Source organism: Coregonus clupeaformis, chromosome 27 (assembly GCF_020615455.1).
Source record: "Coregonus clupeaformis isolate EN_2021a chromosome 27, ASM2061545v1, whole genome shotgun sequence".
Taxonomy (NCBI): Eukaryota; Metazoa; Chordata; class Actinopteri; order Salmoniformes; family Salmonidae; genus Coregonus; species Coregonus clupeaformis.
The window spans coordinates 40428092-40447161 of NC_059218.1; the positions used below are offsets into that span (position 1 = coordinate 40428092).

At 40.5% G+C, this 19070-nt stretch overlaps 1 protein-coding gene across 1 annotated transcript; it reads right to left on the minus strand.

Annotated features, from left to right (window-relative positions):
* Nucleotides 1-10458: 10458 nt before the first annotated feature.
* Nucleotides 10459-11823, minus strand: si:dkey-22f5.9 (liver-expressed antimicrobial peptide 2-like). The gene is made up of 3 exons (XM_041851593.2): nt 11662-11823; nt 11377-11543; nt 10459-11275 (listed from the first exon to the last, which is right to left on the minus strand). Exons 1-3 carry the CDS (start codon nt 11728-11730, stop codon nt 11236-11238), a joined length of 276 nt encoding a protein of 91 aa, XP_041707527.1. The 5' UTR covers nt 11731-11823; the 3' UTR covers nt 10459-11235.
* Nucleotides 11824-19070: the final 7247 nt, after the last annotated feature.

A 19070-nucleotide genomic window follows, 5' to 3' on the forward strand; every position in this document is an offset into this window, starting at 1 on the left:
ATAGTTAAGTATATTTCAAACCAAATACTTTTAGACTTCTACTCAAGTAGTATTTTACTGGGTGACTTTCACTTGAGTCATTTTCTATTAAGTATCGTTACTTTTGCTCAAGTTTGACAATTGGGTACTTTTTCCACCACTGATAACAGAATATTGATATGCATTTAAATGTGTTCAATATGGCAGCAGCGTCTGTGAAGAATTTACTTGGAATTGAAATTGCTGCAATCTTCAAAAATTGAATAGAATTGGAATTTAGACTGTCTGAAATGGAATTGAAATTGTATAGAAATATCATCCCTGGAATGGAATTGGAATTGAACAAGAACCATCCTTGGAATGGAATTGATGGAATTCAAAGGGAGGGGGAATTGAATTGGAATTTGTGGAATTGACCACAATCCTGATATACACACACACATACACACACTCCCTCACTCTACCCCTGAGGAATGACACAACCCTCATCTCACATCTCCTGCCCAACCATCCATCTCTCCCTCCTCCTGCTCTACCTAGTAAGGCTATTTTCTACCACATCCCATCACAAAGAGGCATTCCAACAGAGAGTGCAGACCAGAGAGTCTTGAGGTAGATATTATATAATACTATACTAATCTATGCTAAACTTTCATAATCAGTCAAGATGAATCAATCTTCACCGTAGCTTAATCTGCATATCAAATTGACAGTAAGTTAATTAAACTGTATTAAGTTAGCTTCTGCATCTGGTGTGATGAAGTAATCAACTATGTTTAGTTGCACAGGTATTTTTAATTTGCAATAATTCCTGGTGAAATATGTGAAATATTACTTGAATATTCAGTAATATTTATTAAACATTTGGGACTCAGCCAGTGAGTCATGTTGACTGGGCCTTGAGCAAGTCACCAGTCAGTCTGATCAGATATGGTTATGTAATTGGCTAACGCTCATATCCACTAGCGTGAACCGCTATATGTGTGTGTCTGTTGTGTACGGTAGATGGTTAGGACAATGAGGCGAAGCCTAACTCTTAATTGGTTTGACTTGTACTAATTGACTGTAGTTCCTTTAATACGCTTTATGAAACAGCTCTGACATGAATAGACGCACACACGACACCTCTCTCTCTATTGTCAGTCATGTATCACACTCCTCCTAAACAGACCGGACTGATCGGAGGAGAGAGGGATGAAAGGGTGTTACATAAAAAGAGGAAAATGGGTAGGAGGGAGAGAGGAAAGGATGGAGGAAAAGAGGAAGGAGAAGAGGAAGGATGTAGTAGAGTTAGGTGGTCCCCTAACGGTTCTCTTTCACTGTTAATGAGGGAGGTAGAGTGAAGAGAGGGGAGTTATAGGGGAGAGAGAAGCAGAGGGAGGAGAGAAGGAGGGAATAGATGCAGGGGAGAGAGAAATTATTATTTTTCCTACTGTGGGAGAAGGATGGGAGAGGAGATGAAGGGAGAGGGAGAGAAAGAAAGAGCGGGAAAGAAAGAGAGGGGGAGAGAGGAAGAGGGAGAAAGAGATGAGAGGGAGGAAAAGAGAGAATGAGAGAAAGAGAGGAAGAAACAGAAAGAGGGACTGAGTAGAGAGGGAGAGAGAAGATGAAAGAGAGAAAGAGAGATGAGAGGAGAGAGAGAAGGCAGTACACGCTTAGAATTAGTGGCGACTCAAAGAACACCTGGAGTTCCTGAAGTAACCATTGCTAGTCAATGGTTCATATTTGCACCTTCGGTTAGTTGAGGGGTTCTTGAGAAACCTTTAATGGTTCGATGTAGCAACGTGTTCCTGGAGGAACCCTGGAGGGGAGACGTGGCTTAGTAGGGGCGTGGCTTTAAGATATTTTGTCATTTCTGTTCATTTGTTCTCTTGTGTTGTCATCACATGTTAAGGTCTGTCTCCAAGCCCAGTCTGTAATGAGAAGATCACAATAAAACTGCAGACTGGGAAACCTTAAAACTCACCACAACCACCCAGAGCCTTGATCTGCCCCAATGTGACCCAGACCCCCTATCCCTGGACCAAAGGACCGTCCAGATGGGCCAAGTCCTCCTCAATGCCAGACAGGGTCTCCATGAAGCACAGGGGCAGCCCAGGTGCCCAAGGCACCTCCTCATCCTGTCCTGATGACCCCGTTTGACCCTGAGTGGAAGTCAATCATGGACCCCACCCACCTTCCCACTCACTGGACACCAGTCACCCCCTCATTACGCCCGTCACCATAAAATAACTGCTGAGCCACATCAAGAAGTTAAAAAGGTCAAGGCACCAGGGGAGGACACCAACTCAAAGAGGCCTCCCCTGAATTCCACTCCCAGCTCTGTGACCTCTACACCCTCTGCCTCCATGTTGGTCACTTTCCAAAGCCCTGGAAGTCAGCAGTATTGACCATGATTCCCAAGCCAGGTAAAGACCCCCACTAGCCAGCCAACTATAGGCCCATCAGCCTTCTTAACAACCTACGGAAGCTTCTGGAGAGGGTCCTGGCTCACTTCAGAGACACTGACAACGGGGGTCCTCGGGGTGCACCAGGCCGGCTTCAGGAAGAAAAGATCCACCACCGCTAACATCCTGATGCTGGCCGATATCAAATCATGAAGCTTTATTTATATAGCACGTTTCAGACATTAATGCAACGCACATCACAGGAAAAAGCAAAAAAAAAAAAATAATGAAAATAAAACAGAAATATTTACTACATGACAAACATAAGAGGATAAAAAAAACAAAAGAATATCAAAAACTGAAAGACTAAGAATAGAACAAGACAGAGGTCACAGTAGCGGTGTTCTTTGACATAGAGAAGGCCTTTGACAAGATGTGTCACAATGGACTCATCTACCGACTGCAGGATACAAACCTGAAACTCCCCACTCAGTTGGTCACTCAAACAAATGGGAGATAATGCTGACGAGAAACCACATCATCCAGGTTCTCCCCAGAGGCGGGAGTAACCCAAGGCTCCGCCCTCAGCCTTCTACTGTTTAATGTATATATGTGATATTAATTACTCCCATCCAAGAGAGAGACAGGTCTCCCAGTTTGCGGATTACCTCTGCTACTGGGCGGCCTCAAAGACCTTTGCACATGCTGGGAAGAAGCTAAAGAACAGCATAACTGAAATAGAGATCTGGGCCAACATGTGGCGGGTTAAACTCAACCCCCTCAAGACACAGTGCGTCCTCTTCTCCACGCACCTCAAGGAAAGACAGGCAAGTGAAGCTCCTTGCAAGTGAACCGGAAGCCCTTTGCAAATGAACCTGTGCTTGGAGAAGGAGGGAAGGAAGTGACTGAACCACCTGAGGGTGCTTTGCAGGAAGAAAGGAGGATCCACCCCCAGAACAGCCATCAAAGTCTATCAGAGTTATCTCAGACCGCTGTATGAATATGTCTGTCCAGCCTGGAGCAACGTAGGGAGGTCTCTTCTGAAAACTGCAAATTGGTCCACAGGCCTTCAAAAGGGGGGCCGCCAGTTGCCCATTCCTGGTATAGACTATATACGTATTTTATCTAGAAGTGTGAACCAGTAGTTCTTCAGTTTGATTTGTCTTGATTTTGGATCGTGGGAATGTGGGGACAAAACACATGCAAAAAATACAGACCCTGGCAATCAGGATGGCCTACAGACGTGTACAACACCCACTACATCCACCAGATGTCAGGACTGAGAACAGTGCAGGAGAGGATGGCTGATCTGGGGCGCAAGTTTTTGCGTGAGTGAAAGACTGCTTACTCACGTTGATCTCAGGAATCCCCTGGTGTGTTTTGTCCCCACATTCCTACGATCCAAAATCCAGAGACAATCCAGACAAATCAAACTGAAGAACTACTGGTTCACACTTCTAGATAAAATACGTATACAGTCTATACCAGGAATGGGCAACTGGCGGCCCCCCTTTTGTAGGCCTGTGGACCAATTTCACAAAAACATACAGTATATATATTTTTGGGAACTCAGTCAGGGTCTCAAATTACTGAGAGTTAGAATAATAGAATACGCAAGGTGCAAATTCATACGCATACCAACAAGCCACTGTGGCCTCATGATGAGTTCTGTTTTTTTTTGGTGGCCCCCACCCCCATCAAAGTTGCCCATCCCTAGTCTATAAAGACTATACCGTAGGTCTCAGCAAATGCACTGAACATCAACAGCAAGTCAAAAGGATAACTTACTGCCACTTTATATGCAGCCTTTATGTAGAACGTGACGTTCTGAATCAGTGTATCATCTCGAGTGTAGACCATGTGAAGGCCTGCCAATGACAGCAGACAGGATTAACAGAAGAACTGTTGCACATTTGAAGGCTTAAGGTTGCAGCAATACTTGAGGAGAGGGCACACAGTGGGGTGTGCATGTTTACCTGATGCAGTCATTTGGGCCAGGTAGAGCAGGATAATTGAGGTGGCATCCACCGGGCTGTAGCGGCTGTCTGGGAGTTATCCTTGTTCTTGCTGTATTTAAACTTCTCCACTTTGTCAATCTGAGAAAAATGAACAACCACAAACACCTGGGGCCTCATTTATCAATATTGGGTAGAAACTATTCTAAAATACTACTTATGAACAGAATTTTGAATGTTCGTACGAATAGAACAAGTGTGATTTATCAAACAATCCTACGAGCGTCATACGCACACCGGTAGGAGATAAGTGTTGATAAATACCAATTGTTCTCAGCCTGAGTGTTTGTGAACGACCTTGGCTTTTTGCATTTCGGAACGACCCTAACTAACCATATATGGCCAAAATCCTTGCTTTAACGCCCGTGGGGAATATACAATGCCTTACCATGGAATATCCCACAACAGCGCATCAAAAAAAAAAAACACGACAAAAAAACCTTTCAGAGACTGAGTACAACCAAAAGGTTGCCTGCTCAGTTGTGGTTTGACCAGTAAAAATTCAAACAGCTACAAACAGGACCATTAGGACAACACAAGTTGCTTTAGCAATGGCAAATATCCTTCATATGAGTAGGCAACGTTCACCAATAAGCCATCCATCCTCAACAGCGCCCTCCTGTAGACGTACAGGCAGGCCAACATTGCTGAAGTAGAGGGCGGTGCCTCAGGTATTTAAACACTGTTTGAGTAGGTGAAGTTATGGAGATTGTACTCCTATTAGAGACAGTTCCTCAGTTTAGGGTTCTTTAATGATGATTGGAGATTTTTTTTTTTTTACGTTTGCAATTCTGTGCCATGCCACTTAGGCATGGCCGGCCCGCTCATTACGCAGCCGCCTATGGCAGCAAATTGACGAGGGCGGCATTTTCTGAGCTGAACTGACCAAGACGTACCTCCAACAACACATAAAACATCATAATTCTGCCCCTAAACAATGACAATTTCTCTCAACCAGTGGTACAGTGAGGGAAAAAAGTATTTGATCCCCTGCTGATTTTGTACGTTTGCCCACTGACAAAGAAATGATCAGTCTATAATTTTAATGGTAGGTTTATTTGAACAGTGAGAGACAGAATAACAACAACAAAATCCAGAAAAACGCATGTCAAAATTTTTATAAATTGATTTGCATTTTAATGAGGGAAATAAGTATTTGACCCCCTCTCAATCAGAAAGATTTCTGGCTCCCAGGTGTCTTTTATACAGGTAACGAGCTGAGATTAGGAGCACACTCTTAAAGGGAGTGCTCCTAATCTCAGTTTGTTACCTGTATAAAAGACACCTGTCCACAGAAGCAATCAATCAATCAGATTCCAAACTCTCCACCATGGCCAAGACCAAAGAGCTCTCCAAGGATGTCAGGGACAAGATTGTAGACCTACACAAGGCTGGAATGGGCTACCAGACCATCGCCAAGCAGCTTGGTGAGAAGGTGACAACAGTTGGAATGATCATGAGAACGGTGAGGAATCAGCCCAGAACTACACGGGAGGATCTTATCAATGATCTCAAGGCAGCTGGGACCATAGTCACCAAGAAAACTATTGGTAACACACTACGCCGTGAAGGACTGAAATCCTGCAGCACCCGCAAGGTCCCCCTGCTCAAGAAAGCACATATACAGGGCCGTCTGAAGTTTGCCAATGAACATCTGAATGATTCAGAGGAGAACTGGGTGAAAGTGTTGTGGTCCCCACCGTCAAACATGGAGGTGGAAACATTATGCTTTGGGGGTGTTTTTCTGCTAAGGGGACAGGACAACTTCACCACAAAATCCCTCCTGAGATGTGTGCAAACCTGGTGGCCAACTACAAGAAACTTCTGACCTCTGTGATTGCCAAAAACGGTTTTGCCACCAAGTACTAAGTCATGTTTTGCAGAGGGGTCAAATACTTATTTCCCTCATTATAATGCAAATCAATTTTTGACATGCGTTTTTCTGGATTTCTTTGTTGTTATTCTGTCTCTCACTGTTCAAATAAACCTACCATTAAAATTATAGACTGATCATGTCTTTGTCAGTGGGCAAACGTACAAAATCAGCAGGGGATCAAATACTTTTTTCCCTCACTGTATATGGGCTTTTTTAGGTGAGCACGCTGATCCCGTCTTGTGATAAGCAGTGTCCATTTTGTCAAAGGCAGAGACGCAATATATTTATCTTGTCCATTCCCACCGCACCTCTCCAGGGTGGTGTTAGAGAGGCATCGCTGCGGAGCTCCACCAACATGCCCTCAATTTTTTTTGCATAAATCATTTAGCAGATATAGCATGGTAGAAATAGTATGTGGCCTTTTCTGTAGCCTACAGGCTGGATCTAAAATGTATGACAATGTAATGAGATGGAGACTTTTTACATCATGCAGGTTTCTCAGATTCAAATAGCTTAACCTAAATGGCGCCCAATCAAATAAACAAGCGCACTGCCATGTTAAACAACATATCCTAAAAACAGGACAGGTCAAAGTAAAATGGACAATATGGAATTAACAATCAGGATACTCACAACTGCTGTCCAGGAGTTTCACCCCATAGGCTAAATTGTCATGATCAGTGGTTTTAAGTTTGGATACAATTTTTACAAGCTGATCATAGCAAAACAGAAAATACTTCTGCATTTCTCGCTGTGTAAATACATTGCAAATAGGCTCAGGATAACTCCTCCAGATAAAGTTGGGTAGCTGATATTCTGATCTTAAATAGCCAAATTGATTAGTCACAGAAATCAGGACTAATAAAGCCAATGCAATGGCCTGTTTTACAAATGGTGGGCCTACCACATGGATGGGCATTCATACAATTCCATTGCTGGCCTACATGGTAGGCTACACCCCAGTAAGCACGGACCGACGCCATCCGGACCGGCCTTCTTTTTTTTGTGTTTTACAAAACGGTTGTCCTACCACATAGATGGGCATTCCTAAAATTACATTTCAGGCGACACTGTAGGCTATACCTCAGTAAGCACGCTGACCGTCTTTTTTTGTTCAGATTTTATCCGGTCTGGACCAGCCTTGATTTGGCCCAAACATAGACATCTTTTCACCTTTCATTCAGAACCTAAATTGAACCAAACTTCAACGTCTGGAAAATACGTATTTTAGATGTCGTTTCAACTTCATTTTGCTTACTGGGATGGCATTTTTTAAAAGCCTGCATTCAGCTGTGATTATCCAATTAATAATAATAGACATGAATACAATGGCATCAACACTAATACAAAGCACATATTCATTTAACAATAACAAAACAAGATATACAGCTCTCATCTGTTATAATAATCCAATGACTGAAATCAAAATACAAGTAGATAGCCACATCAGACTAGCCAGTTAACAATGACAGGTGAAAATGTAGCTATTAATGTTAGATAGCTAGCATTAAAAAATGAGATACATAATGCTGTAATAATTACGCAAATATTCTTAAACTATTGACAACTTTGTCAGTAAAACATGAGGAAAAGAAATACATTATTTACAGTTCTGGTATTTACGCACAGTGATGAATAAATTAGTTAGAAAGGAATAATGTCCAAAAACTGAGATTTGTGTTCACAGCAGGTGGCGAGCTGCACTTGGTAAAGAACTGAAGCTGTGATGTCATCACTGAATTATTTTTATTCGATGGGGTTTAAAGGCGGTTGGCATACAATGTTAATGGTGCAGTACCGCCACCAGCTGGACGGGTATTGAACGAGAAAATAAAATCCATTGCGGGAAAGGGGGAAAATGACATACAAAAACTTACACTTCAACAAACAAAACCCATCCCACTTCTTTAATCACAGTCCGTTCCAAGATACTTCCCTACACAGGCTCAGGGGCCTGTGAGGGTGGAACATTTACCGACCGGATTTCTTGCAAGGCCTCTGCTGTGAAATCATGAAGACCCAATGTTTAGCTGCATTCACAATGATTCCAATTTTCTCAGACTTCTCCGCTTGTGCTGTACAGTTTATGACCATTGCAATAAATAATACAAAGTCCACCTTTAACATGTTACGTTTCACGATACCTCGATTGATGAGAAACCTTCACTGGTCAGGGTGGCTCTACAACCATTGTTTCTTCCCTGCCACTCATTCCTTCCAATCTTCACTGCCTCCAGATAGGAGACAGGCTGGACACTCCTTACCCTTGCCACCTCGGTCTCCTTCACTTTAACAGGGCACTCCAAGAATTCGGGCGCATGTTCGCCTCCACAATTGCAGCATTTCACTTCATCTGGCATACTATACTCTTCCCTTCTGCACACACTTGACACATTACCAAATATTTTACATTTATGACACTGAAGGGGCTTGTGCACAAACGCTCTTACAGGGTATCTCATTAATAATAACTTTATATGAAAAGGGAGACTCTTCATCAAAGAACAGTAGTATGGATGAAGTGAATTTATTTTCTCCATCAACCATATTGGTCAGTCGAGGTGCACCAACCTCTTCATCTATGTCTTCAGTTATATATTATCTGCCTTTACTTCTTGCGCCACCCCAGAAATAATCACCTTAATAGGGGCCCTTCTTCGAAAATCCTTACAGAAAACGTTCCACAATTGCAACACCGTCGTCATTCTACATACCGTTCTTCAGTATATTCTGTTAGTCTGCACACACTTGAAACATGGCAAAATCCTTTACAATTCTTACACTGCAGTGGTTTGGGGACGAAAGCTCTTACAGCGTATCTTCCATAACCAAGCTTCACATGCGTAGCTATTTGCTCTTTATAAAAAACAACAGGACTGACAGACTTTCTTCTTTTTCTCCATTCACCTAGCAGGTGAGACGCCGGGCACCAACCACACCAGGAATTCTCTTCAGGTATTCAACCTGAACATCAGTCGTCACCCCTGAGATGATTCCTTTGACGGGTGCTCTACTCCGAAGTTCAAAACACAAAACTTCTGTTGTCCGGATTCTTTTGAAGCCCACTGCAATCTTCCTCTGCTCTTCAGAAATACAATTAATCAAAATTGTTTTATATATTGTTTTATATACATACAGTACCAGTGTGCAAAGCTGTCATCAAGGCAAAGGGTGGCTAATTTGAAGAATCTCAAATATAAAATATATTTTGATTTGTTTAACACTTTTTTGGTTACCATATGTGTTATTTCATAGTTTCAATGTCTTCACTATTATTCTACAATGTAGAAAATAGTAAAAATAAAGAAAAACCCTTGAATGAGTAGGTGTGCCCAAACGTTTGACTGGTACTGTACATAGGCCTACATATTTACAAATATCTTCACATGATGGTGTTTCTATTAGTTAAAAATAAAAACAGTTTGATCTTAACATTTGAAAAAGGGCTTTTTTTTTATTCACTGTGTGATTTTTATGCCCTGATTTCTATAGGTAAATTATTCTAGGTGAAAGATGTTACTCCAACCTCATGATATACCTTTGGAATTTGTAATTGCTACTGTTGTCGAAAGGAGTAGTGTGAGTTTTGTGAAGTTAGGTGTTCCTTAACCAATGCCGTTGTCTTCTGTTTGGGAGTGATTCCTACATTGTGCAATGATGTCTTATAATGGCATACAAGAATGAATTGGCAAAGATTGTTATAAATGACATCTAATTCGCAAAGTATGGTCTTGGTTGTGTTTTTCGATAGATGAGGTCATCATAGTCTAGTACAGGAAGCAGCAGTTGGGTTACTATGGTCTTTCTAATGGATACAGTAAAACAATTCTTATTACAGCTTGTTATAGTTGCACCATCGGATAATAACATGAAAGGGAAGCAAATGTCAGGGTCTAGGAAGCTGCGTTCTGATCACTGTCTGTTACACTGCATCTCTCAGACTAGTTAGTCTGTATTTTCTGTGTGCATTAGGCCTAGCCTGTGTATAATTGACTACAGCATCTTCAAACGAATAATGTAACAATATCATTAGATGGAGTTGTCATAAACAATAAAATCAAGTTAAATATAACATTAAGTTAAGCTATAAAGTTATGAAGTTATTTATGAAAGTAAACAAAAAGTCTACAAAATGTGGAAATATCTGTGCCGTGTCATCAGTAAGATACGAGCAGTCAATGAATAAACAAGAACATCAAAATTATCAGAAGCATACTTTTATTTTTGCAACTTTAAGTGTGTTTTCTCTTGTTAAATGTACATGTTGGCAGACACTCCTTTACAGTATGCTCTTATGCACATTTTTCATCATCGCTTCATTTGTGAGCAAAATCTTTGTTGTGCTTCTTTTTTTCAAATACATCGAACATTATGCCTCTTCATTATAGCGTTTCTATAAAAATCACTACGAAGACATTAGACATGAGTGAGCAAGAATCGTTACAGTACAGTTTTATGCGGTACATGGATGAATGGTTCATATTCACTTTAGTACACACTTCTTATCAGTTAACATTGCATACTAAACATTTCAACTAAACACTGTTGTGTAGGATGTCAGGATACATGGAGGACATTTGCGCAATGTTTAATGGTGATCATTGTGTGGACCCCCAATAAGAATAGCTGCTGCTTTCGATACAGCTAATGGGGATCCTAATAAAATACCAAATAAAATACAAAAAAAAATAGTTTCAAGGCTCTTGAGTTGTAGTATTATACAGTACATACATATAAATGGTAAGTTAAAGTGCTTTCAAGTACATGTGAGATGAATATACACCAAGTTGATAAAACCATTCCTCTAATTTCAAAATGTTTAATCCCTGGCCTACATTAAAAAAAAATAAGTTTGCAATCTGAGATGTTTCACCATGTCTGTGAAGTTTCTTGACAGGCTTGTTACGTAAATCAACTTTATTAAAACATTAGTCAATGTTCTCTGATTGGTGAGAAGAAACCTCTGGCTCCTCCACTTCTAGGAATGAACCGCCCCATTGAGGGCACAGTGGCCCCTTCTACACCAGGAGAAAAATGACAGTCGATCAACATAAATGGAAAAACAAAACAATCAAATGATAGCTAATGTATAAAGCCAAGGCAGTTAACTATATCTTACCTGCAGATTTGGGTGGAGCACTCAAAATGGTCTCGGCAGTAGGCCCCAGTGGGCTTGGTACCCATGAACCTCCACAGAGGGGTCATGCGGGTTCTCCGTTGCAGTAGCTTGGTGCCCTGCTGGAGGCTCAGCCTTGAATCATGGCTTCCTATTTGACTAGCACACACCTGCCATACAAAGTGTATACATCAACAACATTTAGCATTACGGTTTCACTACTGGTTAAATATGGTTAACAACACTATTGAAAAGAAAACGATAAAATAATGATCAAAAGTGCTTTACCTGATGCATAAGAATCAGAGCCACTAGACACACTCCTTGCGTTGCTTTGCTGTAGTTTTGACCGTGCATGGTGAGATATATCCTGGAAAATTCGGTGAAAGGTGCTGGATGGCAGCTAGGTGTATGTTTCTAACTACAGTAGCAAACATGCTTTTGGAGAACTCCGCTTATATACTCACTCTCTCTATCTCTCTCTCTCTCTCTCTCTCTCTCTCTCTCTCTCTCGCTCTCTCTCTTTCTCTCTCTCTCTCTCACACACACACACACACACATACATTTTACATTTAAGTCATTTAGCAGACACTCTTATCCAGAGCGACATACAGTTAGTGAGTGCATACATTAATTTTTTAACAATTATTATTTTATTATTATTTTATGCTAGACAAGCCAGTTAAGAACAAATTCTTATTTACAATGACGGCCTACCCCAGCCAAACCTGGACGACGCTTGGCCAATTGTGCGCCGCCCTATGGTACTACCAATCACAGCCGGTTGTAATACAGCCTGGAATCGAACCAGGGTCTGTAGTGACGCCTCTAGCACTGAGATGCAGTGCCTTAGACCGCTGCGCCACTCGGGAGCACACGCACACACGCACACGCACACGCACTCGCACTCACACTCACATGTCATGTCATGTCAAATATTTGACCATAAGACAATGAAGAGGACACCCCCTCAATTGGATAAAAGGAACACCTTATTACTATTATTGCTGCACTTTGGACTTTGTCATTTAGACAATGATGACAACGGCAATTAATTAACAATGGACAATATATTGAAGTGTCATACAGACTGGTGCTGCTTCTTCGTGGGGACACAATGCATTGCATCCTTATATGGCCTAAATATGGAAATATAAATTGGAAGCTATTCCCCTACAATTTTTTATTGTACTACTGTTTAGAATAGATGGCCAGTCCCATATGGGCTACCACACAATTCCATTAAAATAAAAAAATATAAATATATATATGGCTGTCCCCCTCCATTTACGCTACTGAATTTATCTCCCAGGGAGGACATGGCCTACAGGTCACGATTAATTATTGTGAAGATCTAGATTATAGACTGCATTTCTTGCACATACCCTCTTCTTTTTTCTTGTATTTAGTATAGAGCACCTAAATGCTTAATACAAATGGATGGTACATTTATGTCTAAGGTAATTTAAACCATATTGCTGATAATAATGAATGGTTTACAGGGGGGGTTTTCTGGTTGGGGAACGATCAATGGGTGGGTTTCCCTGAGGGTCCTGCTTTGTGTTTCACATCTATGGACTTATCAACAATAAAGATAATAATTACATAATTAATAATACATTCTTTTTTTTTTTTTTTTTTACAATGTCAACGCTAGCTATTCTCTCTTGGAATTTGAAAGGGCTTAATAGTCCTATTAAACGTTCCAGCTGTCTAGAATTTCTAGCAAGGAACCATACTGATATAGACATTTTCCAAGAAACACACCTGTTCCAAAAGGACGCCCATATAATAGAGAACCATTTGTACAAACTGAATGTCTTTTCATCAGCCCCAAACAAAACTAAAGGTGTAATCATAATGATACATAAGAAACTCAAAATCCCCATCATGGGTAATGGCGAAGACTAAGAAGGCAGAATCACTTTCCTTAAATGTACAGAGCTTTCAGAAAGTAGTCATACCCCTTGACCTATTCCACATTTCTTTGTGTTACAGCCTGAATTCAAAATGGATTCAATATTTTACACACAATACCCCATAATGACAAAGTGAAAACATGTTTTTAGACATTTTTGCAAATGTATTGAAAATGAAATACAGAAATATCTCAATACATGTTAGAATCATCTTTGGCAGCGATCACAGCTGTGAGTCTTTCTGGGTAAGTCTCTAAGCGCTTTGGACACCTAGATTGTACAATATTTGCACATTATTCTTTTTTTAATTATTCAAGCTCTGTCAAGTTGGTTGTTGATCATTGCTAGACAGCCATTATCAAGTCTTGCCATGGATTTTCAAGCCAATTTAATAAGTCAAAACTGGAACTAGGCCACTCAGGAACATTCAATGTAATCTTGGTAAGCCATTCAAGTGTATATTTGGCCATGTGTTTTAGGTTATTGTCCTGCTGAAAGGAGAATTTCTCTCCCAGTGTCTGTTGGAAAGTATACTAAACCAGGTTCCCTCTAGGATTTTGCCTGTGCTTAGCTCTATTCCATTTATTTTTATCATAAAAAACTTCCTAGTCCTTGTCGATGACAAGCATACCCATAACATGATGCAGCCACCACCATGCTTGAATCATGCACCACCATGCATATGCTTGAAACCATATGAAGAGTGGTACTCAGTGATGTGTTGTGTGTTGGATTTGCCCCAAACATCATGCTTTGTATTTCTTTGCCACATTTTTGCAGTTTTACTTTAGTGCCTCATTGCAAACAGGATGCATGTTTTGGAATATTTGTATTCTGTCCAGGCTTCCTTCTTTCCACTCTGTCATTTAGGTTGGTATTGTGGAGTAACTACAATGTTGTTGATCCTTCCTCAGTGTCCTTTCTCTCCGGCAACTGAGTTAGGGAGGACACCTGTATCTTTGTAGTGACTGGGTGTATTGATACACCATCCAAAAGGGATATTCAATGTCTGATTTTTTTTACATCTACAAATAGTGCCCTTCTTCGCAAGGCATTGGAAAGCTTCCCTGGTCTTTGTGGTTGAATCTGTGTTTGAAATTCACTGCTCGACTGAGGGACCTTACAGATAATTGTATGTGTGGGGTACAGAGATGAGGTAGTCATTCAAACATCATGTTAAACACTATTATGTCCATGCAACTTTTTATGTGACTTGCACTTTTTTACTCCTGAATTTATTTAGGATTGCCATAACAAAGGGGTTGCTCAGCATATGTGGGAACGCCTTCAAGAAAGCATTCCAGGTGAAGCTGGTTGAGAAAATGCTAAGAGCGTGCAAAGCTGTCATAAATAATACTAAATACTATGCCATTTAGCAGACGCTTTTATCCAAAGCGACTATCAAGGCAAAGGGTGGCTACTTTGAAGAATCTCAAATATAAAATATATTTTGATTTGTTTAACACTTTTTTGGTTACTACATGATTCCATATCTGTTATTTAATGGTTTTGATGTCTTCATTATTATTCTACAATGTATAAAATAGTAAAAAATAAAGAAAAACCATGGAATGAGTAGGTGTGTCCAAACTTTTGACTGGTACTGTATATATATATATATATATATATATATATATATATATATATATATATATATATATATACACACATATATATACAGTGCCTTCAGAAAGTATTCAGACCCCTTGACTTTTTCCACATTTTGTTACCTTACAGCTTTATTCTAAAATGGATTGAATATATATATGTTTTGTAATCTACACACAATACCCCAGAATGACAAAGCGAAAACAGACTTTTAGAAACTTTTGCCAAAAAAAATTCTATAAAGAAAGAAATACCTTATTTACATAAGTATTCAGACCCTTTGCTATGAGACTCAAAATTGAGCTCAGGTGCATCCTGTTTCCCTTGATGATCCTTGAGATGTTTCTACAACTTGATTGGGGATGTTTTTCAGCGGCATGGACTGGGAGACTTGTCAGGATCGAGGCAAAGATGAACGGAGCAAAGTACAGAGAGATCCTTGATGAAAACCTGCTCCAGAGCGCTCAGGACCTCAGACTGGGGCGAAAGTTCACCTTCCAACAGGACAGCAACCCTAAGCACACAGCCAAAACAGAGAGGAATGGGAGAAACTTCCCAAATACAGGTGTACCAAGCTTGTAGCGTCATACCCAAGAAGACTCGAGGCTTTAATCGCTGCCAAAGGTGCTTCAACATAGTACTGAGTAAAGGGACTGAATACTTATGTAAATTGATATTTCAGCTTTTTATTTTTAACAAATTTGGAAAAATTTCTAAAAACCTGTGTTTTGCTTTGTCATTATGGGGTATTGTGTGTAGATTGATGAGGAAAAAAAACAATTTTATCAATTTTAGTACAAGGCTGTAACGTAACAAAATGTGGAAAAAGTGAAGGGATCTGAATACTTTCTGAATGCACTATATATACACCAATTTGTAAGTCGCTCTGGATAAGAGCGTCTGCTAAATTATGAAAATGTAAATGTATATACCTATTTAAATCTTTTTTACTTTCTTTTGCTTTCAGGCCCACGGGGAAGATGTGGTATGGGGAGGGTTTTCTCTGGTCACCGGGAGGGGGTTTGAGGTAATGGGTATTGGAGGTTGGGGGTGGAGGTCCACTTTTGTTTTTTTTCCTTAAACTATGTATGTATTTCTTACTGTTATTTTCCTTTTGAGTGGCAGCCTATGGGTACATGTTTTATAAACTTATACATTTAAATGAATAATGTATACAAAATTACAAAACTTGGTAAAAAAAAAAAAAGAGGTCACAACGGTGAAAGCACGATGTTCTCAATGTCTGGACAAAATGTTCCTCTCTTTCATACATTGGAACCAGACACTAGTCATAAAACAAGCTCACACAAGGGGACTAACATACACATTATTTTACATTATATGTTATAGAGTTTTAGAGTTTACAAACGCTGGACCTGGATATTGAACCTTCAAAATTCTGTTGTTTATGTTACTCATTAATAAAAAATAAAAAAATATTATTATCCTGGTCTTTGTTCTGCATTGGTAGGATAGCTTTGAAATGCACAGCATCCTGTTACATTCAAGGAGATAGTTGGATATCACTTAAAACTGTCGCATGTCCAAGATACTACCGCATGCAAGATCAACAATCAGGTGTGGATTACACATAACCACTGAGCTTGAAGTTTGCCCTCTGTGGATGATCTTTGGTTAGTTCTTTTCTCTGTATGCAACATCACACCTAAGTCATCCCACGGTCAGTATTTCGAAATGGTTCTCTCCACAACTCTTATCTATCTAACCTGGAGAGTTTGCTATCTTCTATTCCAATATTGATTGGGTAAACTTTCACTGTAAATGTCTTCATTTTCACTGTATATTACTCAATTTTCAGATGATGCAAGGCAGAGCAACAATCTTTTGGATTCTTTCAGTTTCTTGTGGATAGCAAGGCAGAGTGACCATTCTGATGCTAAAGAAGAAGCAGTCTAGTTGTCTGTCTAGTTCAGGGGTGTCAAACTCATTCCACGGAGGGCCGAGTGTCTGCAGGTTTTTGTTTTTTCCTTTCAATTAAGACCTAGACAACCAGGTGAGGGGAGTTCCTTACTAATTAGAGACCTTAATTCATCCATCAAGTATAAGAGTGGAGCAGAAACCTGCAGACACTCGGCCCTCTGTGGAATGAGTTTGACACGTGGTCTAGTTGCATGCTAGCTGTTCCTGTAGACTTCCAGTCATTGCACTAACACTAGTTAGCAATGGCTCCAGAAACGACCTTCGACTTCCTTCAAATTGCACACAGAGACATAAAAATGGTATCCATAAATTAATCTGACTCTGGTAAGTAGAGGAAAAAAGGGCTTCATTGCCAAAATCTTGAACTATCCCTTTAATTTATTTGTAACCTTTATTTAACTAGGCAAGTCAGTTAAGAACAAATTCTTATTTACAATGACGGCCTACCCCGGCCAAACCCTTTGGGACTGGGTTGTGATACAGCCTGGAATCGAACCAGGGTCTGTAGTGACGCCTCTAGCACTGAGATGCAGTGCCTTAGACCGCTGCGCCACTCAGGGTTGACCCATCCTATAGCATGTGAGATATAGCAGTCAAGGCCTCTGTCATCTCTATGGGACCATGGGGTGTGACCTTTACTAGCACTTCACTGTTTGTTTGCAAGTCTTGGCTGTCTGACATCAAATTGCAAGATAAAGAGTGAAACCATTGAGGCTGACAAAGTGCACTGAAAAGTACATGCACATTGAGCCCTCGCTTACGCCAGCCCACATGCCATGAGGGCATTTAACACACACCAGAATGGCTCAAAGATATTTATAGTATGATGTTTTGGATCTTCCTGAAATTAAATCCACAGAAAGGATATTTTGGGGAAGGATGTTTGGCATACCTTTGAAATCTGTATCCAAAATGATTATTGAGAAATAACTAATAACATTTGGGAAATATGTGACATTTTGGCCTTACCCATGCCTTCTTAAAAACCCATAAAAGTCTTAGCCATAGTCTAAGCCAGGGGGTACTACTAAGCTGTATAGAATTGTTTTAAGGTCATACCAAGGATAATTTTGCTATTTGGGGGGCGCAAGTGTTGATCGAGGTGTGGAGAGATTATTTAAGAGAGGTCACTAGGCAACAGATGCACTGTGGACAAAGTCTGATTTGTTCTGCTGAGAAATAGGGTACACTAGGATAATAACTCTCACCATTGTCTGTTCAGTGTTTCTGTTCTAGCAAACAACAACTCTAAAAATAGGTTGTTGATTTTGAGGGGTCATTGAACGCTCTATGCTTGCTGAGAGTGCATGTTTGAAGAAATAATGCTTGATTTCAATAGTGAACACATACCCAAATAATTACTGCCATTGCTGAACTTTTTTGAGACTGTAATTTGACACACTGTCTTCTGCATACATGGACAATTCCATTATAACCCAGTTTTCAAACATGCCTGTTTGGGGACGAGGCATATACAGTAGTATGTGATAGCCACCAGAGGGTAGCCTTGTCTAATTTAGCTACACCTCCATGTCTGCTGGAAACACTGAACAAATGTCAATATTTTAACATCCTTGTTTGCTACACTGATGGGTTCAATAGTAATTTTAAAACTATTCCGTTCCATTTTGACGGGTTACCAAATTACTGACCAGAGTCTTTGGGAAAATAAAGGAATAATCGATCACCAATAAACTGATCAGCATTACGCAGACCAGCTGGCAACTGTCTTCACTGACATTTTCAATTGCTCCCTGTCCCAGTCTGTAATCCCAACATGTTTCAAGCTGACCACCATTGTCCCTGTTCACTCCAAGGTAACCTGCCTAAATGACTACCGCCCCGTAGCACTCACATCTGTAATTATGAAGCACTTTGAAAGGCTGGTCATGACACACATCAACACCATCATCCCAGACATCCTGGACCCACTCCAATTCACATACTGCCCCAACAGATCCACAGATGACACAACCTCAATTCCACTTCACACTGCCCTCTCCTACCTGGACAAAAGGGCAAATAACTATGTGAGAATGCTGTTCATAGACTACAGCTCAGCGTTCAACATCGTAGTCACCTCCAAGATCATCACCAAGCTCGGGACCCTTGGACTGAACACCTCCCTATGCAACTGGATCCTGGACTTCCTGACTGGCCGGCCCCAGGTGTTGAGGGTTTAGTCCCTCAGGGGTGCATGCTCAGTCCCCTCCTGGATTCCCTGTTCAC